The 22910-nt window shown below is 41.6% G+C and overlaps 1 protein-coding gene across 1 annotated transcript in view; it reads left to right on the forward strand.

The window, feature by feature from the left end:
• Positions 1-22910, forward strand: part of SVEP1 (sushi, von Willebrand factor type A, EGF and pentraxin domain containing 1) — a 118944-nt gene that overhangs the window by 79049 nt on the left and 16985 nt on the right. The window contains exons 31-44 of the mRNA XM_015614961.3: positions 649-822; positions 3876-3995; positions 4747-4923; positions 5682-5766; positions 6081-6272; positions 8176-8343; positions 10251-10923; positions 12292-15071; positions 16237-16462; positions 17576-17731; positions 19592-19655; positions 20340-20513; positions 21458-21631; positions 22041-22214. Of these exons, the coding sequence (XP_015470447.1) occupies positions 649-822; positions 3876-3995; positions 4747-4923; positions 5682-5766; positions 6081-6272; positions 8176-8343; positions 10251-10923; positions 12292-15071; positions 16237-16462; positions 17576-17731; positions 19592-19655; positions 20340-20513; positions 21458-21631; positions 22041-22214 (5337 nt within the window). The remainder of the gene's footprint in view (positions 1-648; positions 823-3875; positions 3996-4746; positions 4924-5681; positions 5767-6080; positions 6273-8175; positions 8344-10250; positions 10924-12291; positions 15072-16236; positions 16463-17575; positions 17732-19591; positions 19656-20339; positions 20514-21457; positions 21632-22040; positions 22215-22910) is intronic.

Raw genomic sequence — 22910 nt, forward strand, 5'->3', positions numbered from 1 at the left:
TTGATTGAGATAAAGATGCATAGAAGCAACTCTGCTAGAATAAATAAAAACCCCTGGTAGGCAGGTACAGGGATGCCTTCTGCTGGCACAACTGGGATCAGATGGGTTTATTTATTGTAGTCAATCTAAGAGACACCCAGGGTTGTATGTGAGGTCAGTTCCAATCTCTGTATCTTTCATGCACTCCCTTGTCTCAGGCCTGTACTGTAACTCTTAGCAGTCTCTGTTGGCTGCTTTTGCAGTGTTAAACAATACTGAGCTTGCTTTTCAGCAAAGGGAAATAACAACCTCCAGCAAGGCAAACTTTATAATTCAGCAAGGATCATTTCTTATCAGAGTGTTCTGTGACTGAAGGGCATTTACTCAGATCTCAGCCACAGATGTCTCCTCCAGAGCTAGCAAAATTTTCTTAGCAGAAGCTGGAGAGTCCTGCTTAGAGTGTTATTGAGAAATATCCAGAAAACAAGACCCTCCACTAGACCCAGAACTGATTAGCTACTTCAGAAATGGACTGGGCCCTCTTGCTAATGGGATTGTATACAGCTGCAGAGAGAAAATATGCAGTAGTGGCTCTCATGTGGAATTATTCTGAAGATGATCTGTGTTTACTCTGCTAATGCCTGTGCCCTCTTTTCACCCATGCTACAGGAATCAGTTGTGGAGTGCCTCCAACTTTAGAAAATGGATTTTATTCAGCTGAGGACTTTTTTGCTGGCAGTACTGTTACCTATCACTGTAACAGTGGCTACTATTTGTTGGGTGACTCCAGGATGCTCTGCCTGGACAATGGAAGCTGGAACAGCATTTCCCCATCTTGCCTTGGTAAGATGTGCCATAGACTGCATGCACTGACAATCTTACACTTCTCCTGTGCCCTTAGGTTTGAGTGGACATTCATGCTGAAATTGTGGGTGCTAACCACAGTCCCAGAGTCATAATCCAAAATATTCACTTTTCTGAAATGCCATGGGTAAAAATTCCACAGGCAAGCCAGAACACAAAAAAAAAAAGGGACACCTAATCCCTAACACCATGGTCAGCCTTATGTGAAACAAAAAATACATTCTGTCACCTTTTTCTGTCCACCCTTTTGTATGCCCCACATCCTACATTTATCAAACATATATAAAATTATATGTTTACATCCCTCTCCCAGCCTTTCTCCTTCCATGTCCTGCAATCCTTGCATTCTGTGCTTTTGACCTGTGCATTTTGTTATTCAACAGCATGCTGTCAGTGTCCCATGCTCTCCAACAACGTTATTTTAGATATTTCACACATAGACATTGTAGCCACATTTACTCACTCAAGGACAGTAGAGGCTGCACAGGATTTCTGATCCAGCAGAGTGATACAATATGTACTGCATAGCACACCAGAAACAAATTCAAGTTACTTAGTTTTGTTAAGTAAATTTTAATACACTGTTAAGTAAATTTTAATACACAGCAATTTTAATACACAGTTTAGGCACAATTCCAGTGTGTTTCCCATTATCAAACTCCATAATATGTTCACCATAGTGGTGAACATCCCCACTTTGCACATCCCCAGTAGCTGGGAATGAATGTGTGGGTTCAGGACAGCTCAAGCCCATTGGTAGTTGTCTGGCATTTATACCTCATGTTAACCACGTATTCATTTCCACTCCTCCATGCTGGTCTGGCTAACTCAGGAACACATTCACACTCTTAAATGAACTCAAGGAGAAGCATTCACACTGCCAGTTGATCCACTCAACTGTTAATTGATGTCTACCTAAAAGAAAGGCCACCTTACTGTCTCCTTAGTCCCTAAGCTTAATGGTCAGATCACCTCTGCCGTGTTCTCTGAGCCTTTTTTCCATTGTGGGAGTTTTTTGGTGAGTCACACAGGGCTGCCAGCAAGCAGCTGCAGCATTCAGAGGGCTGGGAGTGCCCCTGTGGACTCAGTTCATGCAGTTGCTGCACTGTAACTTGCTGCTCACCTGTGTCTGATGTGCCAGGTGCAGTGGCAGGAGCTGAAAGGTGTGTCAGGCTGGCATTGTACTGTGTACAGAGGACTAGGTGCCACTGGTCTTGCAGGGCCATGTCTCCAGCTGGAGATTCCCTGCTGGAATCCGCTACCTGGCTGTACTTGGATCTCTGCATCTGGTTGTAGTGGATCTTAGCCATTCCTCAAATGTGAGTTGCACAGTAAAAAACTGACAAGATTTGCATTTGATTTGACTCCTAATTCTTTGTAGGTATAGCACATAATTTTTTTCACTCAAGACAAGCAAAAGAAAAGCCAAAAGTCATTTAGTTCTCTCAAAATTCACTTTGGAGTAGGATCCATCCGGTTTCATGTGATCCTGTCCAGCAGCACTCCTTCAGAATCTACAAACATCAGCACTGGTGCTTCAAGGCTGTCCAAATAGTTCAACTTCTATGCAGTAGGAGTCACAATGTTCAGAAGGAAAAAGCCTGTGCTCCACCTTCCAGCTTGCCTTGTCTCTCATAAGGCAGAGTGATGGGAAAATTAAAACAAGAGTGGATTTGGCACCCTGACCCACTATTTACCTTTCTGACTCATGCTTCAGGGAGGTGCTAACAAAACCAGGTACACCTATGCCCTGAAGCATTCCTTTTGTTCTCTTAGGGTTTGATTCACAGTGTATTTCCACCCCATTGGAACTCCCTTGCCTAACAGGACATTACAGAAGAAGCAGTCATTCCAGTTCTGCTGTGGTAGCACTTTGCATTCTCCTGGTACTTGAGTAATTGGCAACTGTTTTGGCATTGATGTGCAGCTGTCATGCTGCATATCAGAAATAAACTCCTTTTCTTTTCAATGTGTTGTGGTCTTTTCATGCTGATCAGACTCATTCAGCAGTGAAAAATAAACCCTCCAATTCTGCAAAATGTCCTGTTTTTTTAACCACTGCTTTTTTACTGGAAATGGGCAAAGAACTCAAAGTGTGTGTCTGCATGATATACCTAGATCAACAAGTGTCCTGTAGCAGGGCATTTAGATGAAGAATTGTTCTACCTCTCTTAACAAGCACATTTATATAGAAAAAAAATAATTCCTGAGAATAATCCCTGATACCAGCACTTTTCAATTAGATACTTTGAAACTGACTCTGCAATTTTGGCTCATTGTTTTCATACCAAAGATGTTTCCTCACTGTCAAGATTAAAAGATTTTATGAAATATTCTTCATAAAATGGATGAATGAGGGGTTTTTTATTTTTTTGCTCCATAGTATCAAATTACATTGATCATAAATTATCAATAGCGATTTTTAGTTGCTACTATCATATAAATAGTTAATTATAATTATTTATATTATATTATTATACTTTGAATTAACTATAACTTTTCTGGCAACTGCAGGGTATTCTTGGGCCTAGTCTAATTCTCTTCATCAAAGATGGGGTTCTAATATTTTGAGGGTATTTGTCTTCTTGACTGTTTTACTGTCTTATAAGTAGAAAGGTTGAGATATAGACGATTTCCCAACAAGAGTTTAATGCAAAAATCCTTCCTCAGAGTGTCTGCCCAGTAGTAACAATAATTAAAATATGTGTTTTGCAGTTTGGAAACCAGATACTTTTATGTGGAAGTAGTTTCTGAAAGTTAATAATATTTATCTCTGGTTTTCTCAGGTTGTGCAATACTGTCGAGTAAATTATAATTAAAATTAAAATAAAACTTTACAGTGAGTTATAAATATTTGTTAAAATATGAGGTATTTTTACCAATGGATCAAAAATGTGGTTGCAGTAAAGGATTTTTAATTATGCTAGTTAAAGTAATTCCTCTTGACAGTAAGACAGAAACTTAAAGCAAATGCTTGCTACAAATAACACAGTAGAAACATGGGTTTTGTGGGTTTGTTTTGTTTTTTGCAGATGTTGATGAATGCGCTGTTGGATCAGACTGTGATGAGCATGCATCTTGTCTCAATACAAATGGATCCTATGTTTGCACTTGCATCCCTCCTTACACAGGAGATGGTAAAAAATGTGCAGGTATGGGAAAGAAAAACATCTGGCTAGCCTTTCCAGGATCCTTTATAGACCAGTATCCTGCCTTCCAGTTGCCAGACAGTAATTGGTATCTAGGACAGGCATGCTTTCATCTCCAGGTCAGCTTAGTCTGGATGAGGCTGTGATAAAGTGTCTCCTTTGGAGTCTTGAAAACTCACCTCTCCATATGGGTACAGCTGTCATTGGGATGCTGCTCCAAGACATACACAGATGCAAAAACCTAATTGCACATGGAGCACGAGACCTGGGAAGGTCACAGTGTTTCATTTCTCAGAGCAGAGCTGTGCAGTGAGGAAATATTTTAAAACAGGCTTCTTAGTGGGGCTAGAGCTGCCTGTGGAAACATTAAACAAGGTAGCTTTGGATGAAGATGACAAGACAGTGGCATAGGTTGGGATAAATGGTAGCTGGGCTGTTTTCATGTTCAGGGATGGATATGCTGGAATGAGCTTTCCCTCACAGGGGGAGAAATGACTGTAAGATGTGTTTGCTTCTGACAAGGAATGTAAACGCAGTTACAGAGGGCTCTTCCATGTCAAGATTAGCTTACTTGCATGAGTCTTCAGTGTCTGTCACTTACATATAAAACAGAAAAGGCTGTAAACTACTTATGAGTGTTTTCCATGTGCTTTGCCTTCCTACTTTCAGCAAGCTTCCAAGGACGTCTCCTGCAACTTTTTCATAAAACCTGACACTTAATTATATTATTCGTAGTTTCCCTCTTCCTCCTCAGAACCCGTGAAATGCCATAATCCGGGAAATCCAGAGCATGGCCATTTATATGGGGATACTTACAGTGTTGGCAGTCAAGTAACATTTTCCTGCGAAGAAGGGTTCCAGCTGACAGGAGAAATGAAACTTACTTGCATGGAGTCCGGAGAGTGGAGCCACCCAGTACCCTACTGTGAAGGTGTGGTTCCTGGGGAGAATGCATGCTGAAATGTGACTTTAACGTTAGAGAGATGGAACAGGCAAAGTAACAGTGAAGAGCCTTTAGAGACCATGGCAGCTTATGAAACCCTGTCCTAGCAGATCTGGATCTCAGTGTTGAAGTCTTTGTTTTCTTAAGACGTAAGCACAGTTGTCATATTTGCAGTGGTACTCTCTTACACAGATTATCCAGTGCGTCAGAGGTATTGACTCAGTCTAATGCAAGCACTAGAAGTGTTCTTCTAATTCTTCTCCACCCAGCCTTCCATTTTCAAGGAATTAATGACTTAAAGACCGTTGGCTGTGTCTCAGTGGATAAAAAGCAACCAGAAAGGACAGGCTGATGCACGTACACATAGTCATGATATAATAGCAGAAATTGTTCCTTTAGAAATCCAGAACAAATGAAGTGAAGCAATAGGAGAAGTGAAGAGTTGACAAAGATTGAGCAAAAAAATAATTACTTTGTCCACAGAGAGAGGTAGATATAGGGTCCTCTTGATAGAATGTGGTTTGTAGAGTGGTTATAACTACTTACTTCCAATTAGCTCAGTTTCTCAGTAAGGTGAATTCAGATAAAGAGTTCTAAATGTCATTTACAGATTAGTCAATAACTCATTGTTACATAGGGCTTTATACTTCTTCAAATCTTTTCAGAGAAAACAAAGCAAATCCTAATTTTCTGTTCATTTTTGTTTGTGTTATATCAACCTCTCTTGTATTCCTGTCTTTTTAAAGCTATATCCTGTGGTGCTCCAGTTATTCCAGAGAACAGTGCCATTTTTGGCTCAAATTTTACATACCATAATAAGGTGGTGTACAGGTAGGAATTCAGTATGTTTGAAGTGCTGTATTAATAAATGATTGACAATCTGGCCGCAAATAAGAGTATGGCTGAATTGAGAGATTGGTTGAAATGAAGGAGAGGAGCAAGATGGGATTAAAATAATGGAAAGAGATTTGGTTATAGAGTGGCTGTTAAATAGCAGAGCTGCATGTTTTCTCCAGTACTATTTCACTATTCCCAAAAAAAAAAGATTGTTTATGCAGGTGTGGATGATAAGAAAAAAGGGATGGCTGATTATGTTGTGTGTGAAGGGCTCTGTGTTTGACAGCACTTCTTTTCTTCTAATGCAGATGCAATGATGGATACAACTTAGTGGGTGAAAAGGAAATTCTGTGCCTTGCTAGTGGCATTTGGAATCATGGTCCTCCCTCCTGTGAAATGGTGACGTGCCCTAGCCCACAGGATATCAGCAATGGAAAATACACACTCAGTGGCACAGCCTACCTTTCTTCTGTATCATACAGCTGTGACAATGGATATAGGTAAATGCCAAATGCAGGTGGCAAGCTTGTCAGGTCTGACTTATATCTGACAGAGACAAAGCTGGGATCATTGCTCAGAATGATAAAATACTAAAACAGAATTGCAAAAGACTTCTTTACACCTTGAGGGTTCTTTCTGTATTTTATCCTGAACTGGAGCTACTCAGAAAAGTCACTCAGGATTTGCTATATATGTATGTAATGATTTCATTTTACCATCAAACTTATAAAAATATTTTGAATATTCAGAAAAATAGTCTTCATTATTTATGAAAGATCTCATTTGTCTTTAAAGATCATTATACCTCTACAACTGCAGTTCATGTTGTTTTTGCTATTACTTTACAGCACCTTTCGTGAAGGAACTTACTGGAAGTTAATAATTTACTCCTTGAACTCTTTGTACTAGTAATTTACTCTAAGGCTTTGTTCTGTTTTACATTTGTAAGCAATTATACTGCAAACACATTTTTAACATGCTGCTATTAAAAATTAACACATTAATGCTATATCCAAGGATGTAGCTGTACATGAAGGTTTCTGCCTCCCTGATATCTGCTTGTACCTCTAGCAGATATACTCTGACATAAGTGGTCCCATATGTACCTGTTTAGGGATGATTTTTTTCTACAGTTTCCTGCTGCAATCATTTCCTTGTCCAGATGCAGGCAGGTAGGTGAGGTATGTTCATGTGTTGAGTGTTTTAATTATGTTACTACAGATGGACACCTCAGCTGCAGTTCAGTGTTAAGTCACAGACTCACATTGTGGGCTTATCTGTACCCCACTAAACCAGGCAGTGTTTTTACCAATATCTGTGAGTTTTTTGACTGTGGACTTCTGGACATATAGGCAGCAAATACCACATCAGTTTTGACTCTTTGTCTTTACCTGTCTACCATAGCTTGGTGAGTGATATGTCTCTCCTGTGGTTACCACTCAAGAGGAAGCCCCCTCAAAGTGTCCATCTTATGTTTTATTCCTGGACCCAGTCTCCTCCTTCAAGCACTTCTTAGGTGTTTTTAGACTTAAACATATTGCCACAGGTAGGCAAAGCCCTACTTCCCTGTGCCAAATTTGTAAAAGCATTACAGGTCAGTGTTCTTTTCCATTAACTTATTTCAGTCAGCTAAACATGGGGGTCTAATACCATTTGAGCCCAAATTGTAGGGAATCGGACACTCCTGTGTAGGGCTCTCAGATACAATGTAAGCCCTACAGGGAACCCACAGACAGCTGAGATAGCAGCTGGACACAAGGGGTTTCACCCAGGGCATCTCAAGGAGGTGTTGCACTCTCTGTTCAGACATCCAAGTCACACCCTCTGAACAAATCTTGTTTCCTCAGCTATGTAAACCAAAAAATACCATTGACTTCAAATGTGTGTGGCCATTCACTAACACAAAATCCTTTACCTCCTGGAGGAACTGAATGCCTTTTTGTAAGCAAACTTGAACTAGACCATTTCCTTCAGTGTCCTGGATGAAGATAGTCCTTGAGTGAATCAGGTCTCAGGCAGAGGCTAGTTGCAAGTCCCAAGACTGGCATGTTGTTGATGGCATACAAGTAAATTTTTAAGCTTAAACAAATATTTATTTCTTTAGTGCCCAAAGATGGGCAAAGCTACAGCAGCAATTGTGTGTGTCTGTGCAGAGCACAGGATTTGGATTAAGGCTCCACATGAAATCCACCAGTTTGCTCATCAAAGTGATGTGAAGACCAGCTTTTTTTTGATAGCATCAGAGTATTTTTCCATGAACAAAGGGTGAGATTCTGGCCTCTACTGAAGTCAGTGAGAAAGACTCCTTAGCTTCACTGGGGCCAGAAAGCAAAGCAGCTCTTTCACTCTCCATCCTTCACCTGGAATGAAATGACAGCCTTAATAATGATCTTTGTGTCTCAGCCTTCAGGGACCTTCTGTACTCATCTGTGCATCTTCAGGGAACTGGAACAGCACACCACCAGCTTGCAACGTTGTGTCTTGTGGATCCCCTCCTGCCATCAAAGATGCAGTCATCAGTGGAGATAACTTTACTTTTGGAAACACAGTCACTTACACGTGTAAGGAAGGGTATGTAGATTAGCACTACTGGATTAACATTTAGGTTGAGTAAAGCTGGTGCACTGTTTCACAAGTCCTTTGTAACTGCACACTAATTAATTTTCACTACTTCTGTCTTAACTTTTTGGAAGTTAAATGCAATGGAAATTTTTTGGTGGGTTGTCAGGTTAGTATGAGACACAAATATTTCTTGAAGTAGTTTCAGGGGAACTGAACACACTCAGGAAGAGAAGAATAGAGAGGAATCAGGGGAAATGGTAGCACAATTCAATAGGAAACCCTTTTCCTTGGAGTTACTACAGAGCCAGTACTTCTGTGTTAAACTCAAGGCTCCAATCATAGAAAATTCTTTATGTCTCATCAGGGTATAAGAATGTTCTTGGTGCAGTTTAACAACTGTCTGTTATGGTGTTCTAAATTCTATTTCCTTAAAAGTAAGACTCTTTGTTAATTGACATACATTATTTTAAATTTATTCTTACCTACTCTGTGTAGAAAACATTTCAGACTATTTCATCAAAGAGGAGGCTCAGTTTTGATGATATCAAACATGAAAGTATAATGCTGGACTCTGATCCTGCAAGAACCTTTGTGCATGGTAATCTTTACAGCCTGTGAGCAGTTCCATAAAATTTATTGGAACTGTTCTGTCTAAAAGGCAGAGTGGGTAGGCAGAGCTTTTGCCAGCTTAGGTCCAAAGCAGCTGGAGGATTTTCTGTTTCTTCTTGGTGTGAAAAGGTAAATTGACAAGCCAGTATTTTTCTTATAAATTGGGTTTGCAGTGTTATTTGAAATATAATTGAAGCAAAGCATCCTTATTATGTTTTCCTGATGGTATTACGATTTTAAAAGTTGTTTCTCCTTCCTGTGTGAGCATTTTGGATAGGATAGGATAGAATAGCAACATTTAACTGTCTGTGACAGTGGATCATGTTAAACATGGGCACATAATAGGCTCTTTTTCTGGGGTCCAGTCTGAGGCCTTGAAAACAAATCCTGCAAACAAGACAAAACAGTTTTACAGATGTTACTTCAAAATCTGCACAGCCTGCAGTTAGAAAGTCACTAGAGTCTTTGCAGCAGTTACTGCTTCTTTGCTTTTTGTGAGAGCTCACCACAGAGGAAAAAATTAAGAAAACAGTCAAAAGTACTGTGAATAGACTATTGCCTGTTGCATATTTAAGCAGCAGGGGTTTAAGTGGGAGGATGAGCTGCATGGATTGATGCCTGACCGTGCATCCCAGAGACAGACTGGAGAATTACAGCTACACTGACAGTATTCATGTGGTAGAATTTTATTGTAAACCTTTTCACTGTGCTTTTTCCAGACAGCATTAATTTTTTTATTGGCTTTCTAATATTTTTTAACAGTGAGTTTTTAGGAAGAAGTTATTTTAAAATTGCTATATGCATTATTGGTAAGAGCATCTCTGGGTAACTCAGAGGTTTCACTTTGCTTGCAAGTGTGAAAATAGATTGATAAGGCTAATACAGAAACACAAAAGGCCTTCCTGGGCTTTTCATCTCTTTCTTTTCCAATCAGTTTTGCTAAACAGGAATAGTTTCTGAGTGGGATCATTTCCTTGAGGATTGCATGGAACGTCATAGTATACTACAATGACACTAGGTTTGTTGTAGTAGTTTGAGCGAAAATGGAAGTTCAGAAATGGTTATTGGATGGACAGATGAGAGAGAGGCAATATGCACAAGGTGTGCTAGGATGCCCACCATTGTGATACCTCACCACATAGGCTTTAAGATTTTCCTTTTGAAGTTGATTATAATTTTTTTTTAAAGGATCCTGTTCTTCTGGAGTTCTAGCAAACAGGCTCATACTGCAAGGGCTTCAGTAAACCTTAGGTAGAGTTTGACAGTGCTTGTGTTTTTGACTTCCTATGTGGTTTCCTTATCCACAGTTACACATTAGTTGGCCCTGAAACCATAGAGTGCTTAGCCAGCGGCAAGTGGAGCGTGAGCCACCAGCAGTGCCTGGCAGTATCCTGTGATGAGCCACCCCATGTGGAAAATGCATCACCAGAGAGTGGCCACCGCCTCTTTGGTGATATAGCTTATTACTTCTGCTTGGATGGTTACAGCCTGGCTGATAACTCTCAGCTGCTTTGCAATGCAGAAGGGAAGTGGGTGCCTCCAGAGGGCAGGGACATGCCCCACTGCATAGCTGATTTCTGTGAAAAGCCATCCACCGTCTCATACAGCATCCTGGAGTCCATTAGTAAAGCCAAGTTTGCAGCTGGCTCTGTTGTGAGCTTCAAGTGCATGGAAGGCTTTGTTCTGAACACTTCGGCCAAGATCGAATGCCTTCGGGGGGGCCAGTGGAATCCTTCTCCTCTGAGCATCCAGTGCATCCCTGTTCGCTGCGGAGAGCCTCCCCACATTAGCAATGGCTATGCCAGTGGGTCCAACTACAGCTTTGGAGCAGTGGTGGCTTACAGCTGCAACAAGGGCTTCTACATCAAGGGAGAGAAGAAGCGGACCTGTGAGGCCACTGGCAACTGGAGTGGCAGTCTGCCCACATGCCACCCAGTGTCCTGTGGAGAGCCACCGCAGCTTGAGAATGGCTTTATTAAGGTACAGAATGAGTTTTCTCTCTGCCTGGTACCCTGGCGAATTCAATATATCTTCACAACTGTTGCTGTGGGGGTTTTCTTTCTTCTGTTTTGCTCTTCTGTTAAAACTGAGGAAGTACATGATTGGATAGAATAAGGAAAGAGAAAAATGGGAGGATTTGCAGCAGAATCATATCTGAATAACATTAATATTTCCATGGGATTTCCTATCATAAAGTGGGTTATCAGTTAGGAGACTCAAGATGCCATATGACCTTCAATTGATTTCTTTAATATCTTCTTTTTTTGGTTCTTGGGTCGCTTTCTGTGCCTTCTGGAGATGTTTGAACTACCGATGCCAATTCACAAGCCTTGCTTTTCTCACTGCCATGAAAAAAAAATCTGATATGCAATAGATAAATCACCTTGGGATAATGTTTCTTCGTTTGATGTTTGATGTTTTGGAAGCAAACATCCCTATACTGAAGTCAGAATTTCCCTTTTCTTATCAAATTAAATTGCAACAATGTGTTTTGTTTTGGTGCACAAGGATAATACTGTGGTAAGGAGGAGCAAAAACATTATTATAAAAATTTAACATTGAATTTTCAAAGCATTTTTCTTCTGAACATCCCTCTTCCTTCCTTAAATCCAGAGATTTAAGATATCAGAGATATCAGATACCAGGAAATCTGCATTTTCTAAATTTGGAGGGTGGAGGTTGACATTCCAGTTCCTACATGGGTTTCCTGCAGTAATAGTAACAATTTCTGTTCAGAATCCCAACCAGATGCATCTTCTAATTAATGCATATCACTCTGTTTTGTCTTTCTTAGGTAGGGTCACTCCTATATTGCTCATATATTGCTTACAGTTGGAGAATTTTTTTACTACCTCAGTCAAAGACCAGACTGCAACTTTGAGGTGTTCCCCAGCTGCCTGCTCAAGGCCCTGCCACTGCATATTTGGCATTTTTAAATGTCTCCTAGTAGCAGTAGATTTGAGGGCTCCAACCTTAGATATACCTAGAAGCTAAAGAATTGTGACAACAATAGGTCATTTGATGTCAGCTTCCATGTCTTTTCCTCCATCTTCCTTTCCTTCTATTTTGGTCTCATGGATCAGGAAGGGAGGAAGCAGAGGAATTCTTTTCTAGCTTTTACTTTTTAAGCCTTGAATTTTCTATTTTCTTTCAGAGGTGATCTCTGATTTCCTGAAAACAGAGTGCATCATTTGAGGCAAGATATTTTGTGCCAGGTACTTGCCTTCATCCCTGACAGGGATTCAGCTAGAAGCCAGACCAGGAGAACACAAGAAATTAAATCAGTCTCCAATTGCCCAAATCATGCATCTTCATTTGAGACATGTCTCTGTCTTATCTGTTTTCCAGGAAACCACCGGACACTTCTTTGAAAATCAGGCGAATTATCAGTGTGACTCTGGTTACCAGATGGTGGGGAGCCCAGTGTTTACCTGCCAAGCAAATCGGCAATGGTACAGTGAATCACCTCCTTACTGTGCTCCCCTCAGCTGTGGAAAACCACCATCCATCCAGCATGGCTTCTCCAAAGGAGAAACTTTTGATATGGGCTCCAGAGTTGAGTTCTTCTGTGATGAAGGCTATGAGCTGATTGGAGATGTTTCATGGACCTGCCAGAAGTCTGGGAAATGGAGCAAAAAGCAAAGCCCCAAATGTGTGCCAACAAAATGTCCAGAGCCACCCCTGGCAGAAAATCAGCTGGTCTTGAGAGAAGTGTCTTACCAAGTCGGTGTTGTGCAGTTCTCCTGCAAGGAGGGTTATGTATTGCATGGCTCCTCTGTACTGAAATGCTTGCCCTCCCAGCAGTGGAATGATTCCTTTCCCTTCTGCAAGGTTGTACAGTGTTCTGCACCTCCCTATATCCCCTTTGGGGACCCCTTGAGTTCATCCCTTCATTTTGGCAGCACTGTGAAATACATCTGCGTGGATGGGTTTTTGCTGAAGGGTGAGCCCACCATCAGATGCCAGGCTGATGGTTCATGGAGCTTGCCTTTGCCAGAATGTATTCCCGTGGAGTGTCCTCAACCAGAAGAAATTCAGAATGGCATAGTGGATGTGCAGGGCCTCACCTTCCTCAGCACAGCCCTCTATACATGTAAACCAGGTTTTGAACTGCTAGGGAACACAACTGTCCTCTGTGGAGAAGATGGGCAGTGGCTTGGGGGAAGGCCAGTTTGCAAACCTATTCAGTGCCCAAGGCCTAAGAAGATCCCCAATGGCAAATACTCATTCACAAGTTTCCACTATGGGCAGACAGTTAGGTATTTCTGTGACAGAGGCTTCCAGCTCCAAGGGGAGGAAACACTGAGGTGCCTGGAAACTGGGGAGTGGAGTACAGAGGTTCCCTCTTGCAAGGCCATAAATTGCCAGCCTCCTCAGCCCATTGAGAATGGCTTTGTGGAGGGTGCAGATTATAGCTATGGGGCCATGGTCATTTACAGCTGTGTGCCAGGCTTCCAGCTGTCAGGCCTTGCCATGCAGACCTGTGAGGAATCGGGATGGTCCAGCTCCACACCAACCTGCCTTCCGACAGACTGTGGCCTGCCTCCTCACATTGACTTCGGAGAGTACCTGCAGCTGGGACATGGGGAACGGCGTTCTGACCAGGAGGGCGTTACAGAGAATCCCTCCCTTTCACATATGTTGCTGGCTGACAACATGAAAGACTTCAAAAGTTCCTTGAAGGAGGACAGTGCAATGCAGCTCACCACTTTCTTATTTGGAACTGTCATCTTATACACCTGTTACTCTGGCTATGAGCTGCTGGGAAACCCTCTTCTAGCTTGCCAAGAAGACGGGGCTTGGAACGGCACTGCCCCTGCCTGTGTTTCGATAGAGTGCACCTTGCCGTCCCCCCCAGAGAACGGGTTTTTGCACGTCACAGAGAACACGCTCGGGAGCGCAGTGCGGTACACCTGCAGGCCAGGATTCACTCTGGTTGGCTCTGACACACGGCTGTGTTTGCCGAGCCGGCAGTGGAGTCACACTGCTCCTTACTGCAAAGCAATAACGTGCAATTCACCCACCCGCCTTTTGAATGGGAAGATAAGAGGGGAAAACTACACGTATGGGAGTGTTGTCCACTATGAGTGTGATCCTGGTTACCAGTTAAATGGCCCCTCAGAGAGGAGATGCCAAGAGAGCCAAAAATGGGATGGCAGTGAACCAATCTGCATTCCTGTGTCCTGCAGCCCACCACCAGTTTTGGAGAATGGTCAGGTAACAGGAGAGCACTACACGTTCCAGAGACAGACAGAGTACAGCTGCAATGAGGGTTTCCTGTTAGATGGGGATCGGAGTAGAGTCTGCCTTGCAAATGGAAGCTGGAGTGGAATCACTCCAGTCTGCAAAGCTGTGACCTGTCCTGTGCCACTGCCTCTTCCCAATGGGAGAACTACTGGCTCAGATTTCAGCTTTAATAAAGAAGTGCACTATCACTGCAATGACGGTTATAGCCTGCAAGGACCATCCACGCTTACCTGTCAGAGTGATGGTACCTGGGACTCAGAAGCTCCACACTGTGAACCAGTCTTTTGTGGACCCCCTGAAGACATCTCCCATGGCTTTCTGAATGGCTCAGCCTTTACTTACGGGGAATTTGTCCACTACATATGCTTCCCTGGCTATGAGCTGCATGGCAATCCCTTACGGCAATGCCTGTCCAATGGCTCCTGGAGTGGAAGCCTTCCGTCTTGCCTACCGTGTCTGTGTCCTACACCACAGATTCAGAATGGGGTCGTTCTTGGTACAGATTTCAACTGTGGGATAAGTGTCCAGTTTCAATGTCTGGAGGGTTTCAAACTGCTGGGGCCTTCTGAGGTCACCTGTGAGGCAGCTGGCAAATGGAGTTCTGGGTTTCCTCACTGTGGACAGGTTTCCTGTGGTGCTCCACCCATCATCCCAAACACATTTATCAATGGGAGCAGCTCTGAAGATGAGAACACAATCATCTATACCTGCTTGACAGGTTTTGTCATGAAGGGAGCTCCAGAACTGACTTGTGTGGAGACTGGTGTGTGGAAGAAGCCATACCCAAGCTGTGAGCTCTTAAGCTGTGGCCCACCACCATCTGTCCCAAATGCAGAGGTTCTTGGGAACACTTACACCTATGGAAGTAAGGTCCAGTACAGGTAAGGATGATGCTGTGATTCTGTTTTCATTAAAGCCCCTGAAGGAATGAAGATGGAAGGTTTATGTACCCTCAGTTAGTGCAAGTTTATACATACTCAGATTGACAAAACCCACACTGACATGCACTTTATAAAATATTATTTTGACCACTCATGAAAACTCTAGAAAGGCATTTCAGCCTGTTGGACAGATGCCTCCACTGACTTTAGTTTCCCATTTCCATTTGGTTTGTTATTCTCCTCCTCTGAGCCACTGGTCTCAACATACAGGTTTTGTTAAGTGACAGCAACTAGTCAGCAGGGTGTGCAGCTTCTCTGCTCTTGCATTTATACTTTCCTTCTGCTTCAGGTGCCTGTTGTAAATAATACAAAAGGGCTGATATCCCTCTTGTACCATTTTCTGCACTGCAGCATTGTGCTGTCTGAAGCACTGGAGCAAGTTACTCCTTTGTCAGATATGATAAACTTAGGTTTTTTGTTAATTTCCTAAAGTGTATACACTGCAGATTTATTTCTCCAAGATGAAGAAAGCCTTTGCAAAAGACTTATTTTTGACAGTAAAAGCAAATAATGATGTGGGACAGAAGTGGGACAGAAACAGCAGGTGGTTGCATTGAATAGTATCAGTCATTCCCATGCAACTTTAACAACGTGAAGGCAGTACTTTTCCTGCCATTCTACAAGCAAACCCACTGGTGCAAGCCATTGAGTTGTTCTTGGTAAAGCACCATTGAGTCAGCCTTAAATGTCTAAGCAAATGGTCTGTGGTCAGGCTAAGGTTTGGAAGAAAGTGAGGTCATCTTTAGAATTGCTCAGATACTCTCTTTACCTCACCAAGGGCCCTCCTAGCAAAGAGATGGGCAGTGTAGGAACTGCACTAGGACTGCCAGTACCCTCTGAGTAATAAAGCCACCAACTTGTTTTCTGTTGTGATACTGCAGCATCTTGAAACAACTGGAAATGAGGTCTGAAGTCTCCAGCTCTTGCAATAGAATGAATTCAGCCCAGACATATTTCTTACAGGCTTACCTTGAAATAACAGGGAAATTTCAAGATGTACTTATTAACAACTAATGCTGAAAAATTACTGTTCTGACTTTTTAATTTATGGGTTAGCTCATTCCTAGCTGTGTCTCTGTGATCAGGTCTTCATGCTGTGTTGCAGATGTCTGGAAGGCTACACAATGGCAACAGAAGTGGATGTATGCACTTGCCAGGAAGATGGACAATGGTCCCCTCAAAGTATTTCCTGTTGCCCCAGAAAGTGTCCCCTTCCAGGAAATATCACTAATGTAATCGCACTTGGGAACAACTTCACTGTGAACACAAGCATCACTTTGTCATGTGTAGAGGGCTACACTCTGGTGGGACCAAGCACGTCTACATGCAAGGTATAGTTTTATTAGCACTGTTTTATTCTGCTGACCTTCTTGAATTCAGGACCTTCCCATACCTTCCTTACCTTTTGGCCCTTAACTGGACACAACAAAAAAAATTCAAAGCATATTCTGCAATATAGTATAGTATATGCAATCTGCATATAGTATGTTTAGTTGTTTCCCAATACGAACAATTATTTGTTTTCCATGTATAGACTTTCAGAACTATAAATATTTCATTTCTTCTTCCATCAAAAGCTGAGACTGTCCTTTAGAAAAGCATTCATTTTATCACATATTAGGCATTAAGTCATGTCTGAGATTTAAAAAAATTATGTCCAAGATTTCTAACATATTTTGAGGATTGCATGCACAGCTTTTTCTCCAAAATAACAGGCAGCAGACACTTTAATCCACTGTACACCTGTAGAAACTTGAATCCTCTGAGTGTTAAAGAACAAACATCTTTATCAGGTCCACTGGTAACCTCCTGTCACATTAGCTGTGGACAACTTCATCTTAGGTTTGTAAATACACTTTTTAGAGTCACCAGGTATGCTCATATGAGAAAAGCTGAGCATGTGTAGGTTTGCAGAGTAAGTCTTCCTTATTAAATGTTTCCCCCTCATTTTGCTGTTTCAAATATCTGTGAAAGTAGGAGTTGTCTTTGACAAGCGTTTCTTCAGGTATCAGACTTCCTGTAGTGAGTCAGGGAAGGCTGCTGAAGCAGTTAGTCATGGTGTTAGACATTCAGCCAGGAGAGAAATACAGATCATGAAATCAGGCAGATATTATTTTCATTCTTTTGATCTGTTCCCTGAGCGATTAGGTGACCTTGCACCAGTGAACTTGCTTTTCCAAACTTCTTTTCCCCATTTTACTGTTTGTTCCTTCTGTTTATCAAGTCTTAAGCTAAGTGTTCTTGCCAAAGATAAACTCCAGTTTATGTTAACATCTTAAAAATGCTACTTAAATTACCATGTTTTATAAAGGATTGAACAGATATTATTATATCTGTGCACCCACAGCAGCTGGGTGTTTCTGCTATGATTTTTCTTTTTCAATTAGATATGAATTGCAGATACAAAGCAGTGGTTTACATTTCTAATTACATTTATTTTTCAGGAAAATGGTGTTTGGATGCCACCATTTTCTGATGACATCTGCAGTCCTGTGTCTTGTGGAACTCCAGAGTCTCCAGAGCATGGATTTGTGGTTGGCACTAAATACAATTACAAAGATGTGTCTCTTTATAAATGTGACTCTGGCTATGAATTACAAGTAAGCAAGCTCAAATCTCCAACACTCTAAACTTTTAGTTGCCATTTTCAGTTCCTGTGTGATTGATGGAGACTGTCTTATTCATACCGGTGCCACAGAAGTTTGGTGTCTGCTGGTTTAGTTATTGCCTGTAAAGAGTTCAAACAGACCCCTGTTTGGGGCAGTCTTTGAATGGCTTAAGGGCATAGTTGAAGCAGAATCCTGTTCAGGGGTATATGTCCAGCAGGTATCTTGCAGTATTTTTCTTTGCAGAGTTTTCTTAACTGAAGTCCTCTGCAAATACAGCACTACACAATGGAAGAGTTAATTTCTCATGTACCACTCCCTTGAGCTGGTTCTTCAGCCAGAGTCAGATTGCGGTTTTTTTTTCTTTTGTAGTGTCCCAAGCATTATGTCTCTGTGCCGAGAGTTGTGCCTTCCAGACTTAAAAGTCCCCGTAAACTCCACAGCCCTCAGTTCTGTGACATTGCTAGATGGTATTAAAGTGATAGATCAAAGGTATTTCACTCTGTTCATTGGCAGCTTTACTCCCTGATGGAGGAGGAATCAAAGTTCTTTCCTGTCCATTGTTTTTATTACAGCTCTTATCCCCACCTGAGCTCTGAAACAGCATTGCTTTCCCAGTATCAGGATTCAGGCTAGCAAGTTCAGAGCTGCCTCTGGGGTGTTTTCAAAAGCTGCAGTGAATTCAGAAATGAGAGTTAGGTTGCTGAGGCACAGCATGATCTCCACTGTGCCCAGGTGATGACAGAGTGAGACATGAGGTGGTGAGGTATCTCCAGGACAGAGGCTGGCTCTTAATGCTGGTTTTGTGAGTGCCAAGCAGAGTGCAGGACTGCACTTCCTTTGTACTGTTGTAACACAGTAATTAATTTAGAACTTCATGCATATAAAATAATCCAAATAGAAGTTAAGTCAGTCAAGATAAAAATAAGAAGACTTTGGAGAATGCTTAGGTAACAATGTTACCTAACATAATTTTCGTTATGTTGTCAAACATGCAGCAACACTGGGGATGAAGGTGTTGGTATTTAGACAAAAAGATAGAGTTGCTGTTTCAAATAACTTTAGGAAGTAATAAACCAGTGTTGTTATACAGTAACAAGGTCTCCGTGCTTCGTAATCCATTTTCGCCACCTAGTGTCAAACTGTGTCCCTGCTGTAGAAGAGAAGTCCTGCTCTTTTCCTTTGGGAAGCAAACTTTATTGGGTGTGATCCTGTACAACAACATGTCAACAGCTGCCCTTTATCGATGGGTCTGCTTTCTAATGAAAGTAAATTACAGCGAGAGACAAAATTAAATATTGTTATCCATGTCTCAGAATAAAATAAGAATTAAATCCTGGGCTATTAGGCTGTCTATAAAACTTGTATGTAAGAAAGAAATAGTGTAATTTATAGGCAAATATAAAGAATGAGAGTTTGAGATATGGTTAAATCAGTACATCATGTTTGTCAAACACAAGCTTGTACTGCTGTTGAAAAAATTGCTTGTTGAATTTCCTACAAATGAGTACTGAAAGGAGAAAATTTGTCATTACAACACATTCCTATGAACAAGAATGATAAAACTAACAAAAAAGATGATACTCCAGGGATATAAAGACAAGATAACTAACTAACTATCCCCACAATCTTTTTGTTTTATAAAGATCACCCATCATTTTGCAAAAAGTTCTACCATAAGCTCTACTAGGAGGTTTGGGCTGTAGCACTTCATTTTCTCTTTACACGGGTGGCACTTGGAGAAAAAGGTTCTTTACCTTGCTGGACATTAAAGATGATGGGAGAAAATAGTGAACTAATTAATAGTTAGTCAATAGTAAAGTTGTTCTTTGAGCATTTTCTATTGTTTCACAGGGTGATGCAGAACGGACTTGCCAAGAAGACAAGCTTTGGAGTGGTACTGTGCCAGTGTGCAGAAGTACGTTCTAACTGAGTCCATCACTTAATTTTGGTCAGGGGTCATATCATACAACAGAAATAAACTAATGCTCATTTTGTTTTATAACTCGTACTGTCTGCATTTACCTAAACATTGTTTGGTAAGTACCACTGGTAACAACCTGGAGGGGCAGAATTGCTGGTGTGTGCGGGTAGTAGTATGAAGGAAATCTCTACACCTGTCTGCCTCGCTCCTCTGCAGAGAGCTTCCAGGTTTAAATAGTTCTGGCACTTGAGGTCATGGGTTCTGGGGTTACTGAGGACCTCTAAACACTTTAGTTGCCAGGAGTCACAGGTATTTAGCATCTTCAAATGTAACTCTATGGATATAATTCTCAAGGCTACTTCACTTCTCTCAGATGTCATTGACTGCAGTGCTGAAATAGGAATTTCTACATAAATGCTTATGTGGGCTTCGGCTGTTGGCTGAAAGAGGCAACAGTTTCCTGAGGCTTCTTGCCAGCACAGTCACAATAGATTTTTTTACTTCTAGCAGGAAGCAGAAGCACCAAGTATGGTTCTGCTCTGCTACCCAGGGGCAAATTCCTGGCAATGACCAGACAACTGCTGTGTTCTTTCCTGTTTCTCAGTGTAAAACCTGTGGAGGAGATATAAACAGGCCATATACATTTTGTTTAATTGGAAAGTATTGCTTACATTACAGGAATATCATGTGGACCCCCAGACATGATAGAAAATGGATCTGTTCAGGGAAAGGAGTTCCTGTTTGGCAGTGAAGTTTTTTACAGCTGTGACCCTGGCTTTGAGCTACAGGGGCCAAGCAGAAGGATTTGCCACGTTGACAAAAAGTGGAGCCCTTCCGCCCCTACATGCATGCGTAAGTAGCAAGCAGAGCAACGTGATATCCAGGAAAGCTAGGGTAGGAGGGGACTGTTTTGTCTGGCTTCCTTCCTGTCTTTCCCTCCAGCAGAGGGACTGTAAAAGGAGGAGCCAGAGGAAAAGCCAGGAGAGAAGTTCTAATTGGCAGTACCTCTCTAATCTGAAGCAATCTCCTTTTGGCACATTGAAATGGCATAAACATAGAGAGTCATGCTGAGGTCAGTAGGGTAGGAATGTGGCCTGCTTGAATTATGGTGTGCAGAGCCTTGGACATAATGTTCATCCCTGCCATGCCAAAGCAAGTATATCCTGGCCACTCAGTATGTCTGGGATACCGCAGATGTGCTCCCTAGATCAAATCTTGGCTTTCTATCAAAGAAATAACTAATGGAGGCAGCTTAGAAAGAAGGATTTATGACTTATTTCATGCAGCTTACAAATAAAACGCCAATATTTATAGTCTTTACCAATAAATCATTTTCCATCTTTTCTTGCCAATGTCATAGTTTTATGTCTTGCATTCTTCACTCTCTCCTCTGATGAATTTACTTGGTCTCCACAGTATTGGACAGGGGTCAAGATTCTTCTTAAATACTGCCATTGTTCTTGAGCACATATTGAGATCATCTTCCACTGTAGGGGCACAAAGAAGAGTGAAAATGCAGTCTCAGACCTGCATCCTCTTTTGGCTTGAACATACCTCATGTCTTATAACACCACCAAATATATTTGGACACATTTTCAGGTGTCTGCAGTGTGAACCCCAGGAGAAAGGGCAGGGAAGGAATTATATAACTCTTCTACATGTAACAGACCACAGCTTCTTTTTTTCTGTCTCTCCATTAATTCAGGGTGAGAACAGAGCTATCAGATAGTATGTGACTCATAGAAAGAATAGTCTTCATGGTGTGTATAAAACCCAAAAGTTTTCTTCTCTCCTAGAAATTACTTGTGGACTGCATCCCTATGTTGAAAAAGCAGAGGCCATTTCTACTGGAAGCACATACAGAAGTAATGTAACCTTTGTGTGCAGCTCTGGATACCATCTTGTTGGGCCCCAGAATATCACATGTCTTGCCAATGGGAGCTGGAGTAAACCCTTGCCATTGTGTGAAGGTAACAGGTTTCATGTCCTGGAACGTTCCAATCTGGGATAGCTCCTCCCTGATGCATGCAAATCACATAATCCAGAGACTGTGTTCCTTTTGAGAGATGATCTGTAACATGGGTTTCTGGAGAATCTATCAGTGTCAAGAAAGAATGATTTCCATCTTTCTGCCCTACTGGCCCCAGTGTGAAGTCATGAATGTGTCCTCACTTCCACGTTTTGCTGGGGCTTTTCTCCATCCCTGGGAGGAGCTTCTTTTCTAAATCCACTGTATTTCCTTCCCAGGGCTACTGACTCAATGTTCTTCATGATTTATAAGTCTGTGGTGATTTTAAACATACTGTGTTATTGCTTCACAAAATGTTTGAAGTCCTGGACTAATATCAAGCTGAATTAATACGACCCCTTCCTTTGCAGAGACCAGATGCAAAATTCCAGTTTCCTTGCTGAATGGGAAAGCAGTTTATGAAAACAATACTGTTGGCAGTACAGTAACATATCTCTGTGAGAAGGGATTCAGCTTGGAAGGAGAACCAGCAGCAGAGTGCACAAGAGATGGAAGATGGAGTAATCCCTTGCCTCTCTGTAAACGTGTGTGTTTGCTTTGTAATGGAAAAGTTTTTGCAGAGAAATAACAGGAGCAGTTACTGATACAAGTTAAAGCATTAATTTATGAGTGTATTTTTGTGACAGTAAAAGAACAAGCTGTCTTCTGCATATCTCCCTCTAGTTGGAATGATGACATAAAATGGAGTTACTATAGTCAACCACTTGATATATAGTAGAAGCAGGTGAGAGAATCATTTGGAGGAGAAGGCAAAAGGGAGACTTTATTGCTGTCTATAATTGACATATTGACAGGGTGTAAAGGAAAAAGTGCCAAACTGTTCTCAGAGTTGCTCAGTGGCAGAATGAAAGGCAATGGGCACTAGTTGCAATAAAGGAAGCTCCAGTGAAATTTTTGAAGAAACTTTCTACCATCAACAGAGTCAAACAGGAACAGAGACTCTGAGAGGACATGAGATCTCCATCCAGAGAGTTAACTCAGATTTAACACAAATTTCTGATCGGGTTCCAGAGCAACTTCTGACCTAGTTGGCCCTGCTTGGCGAAGCAGGTTGGACTTAATGCCTGTATAAATTCTTCTGCAATTCTGTGATATAGCATGTTATGTACATGTGCACTGTGCCCACACACCCACAATAGCCTTCCTTTATGTGTCTGTAACTAATTTTTAGACTTTAAGGTTGTTTAATTGAGACATTTAATTTTTGTATCACAAAGTAT

Source organism: Parus major, chromosome Z (assembly GCF_001522545.3).
Source record: "Parus major isolate Abel chromosome Z, Parus_major1.1, whole genome shotgun sequence".
NCBI lineage: Eukaryota > Metazoa > Chordata > Aves > Passeriformes > Paridae > Parus > Parus major.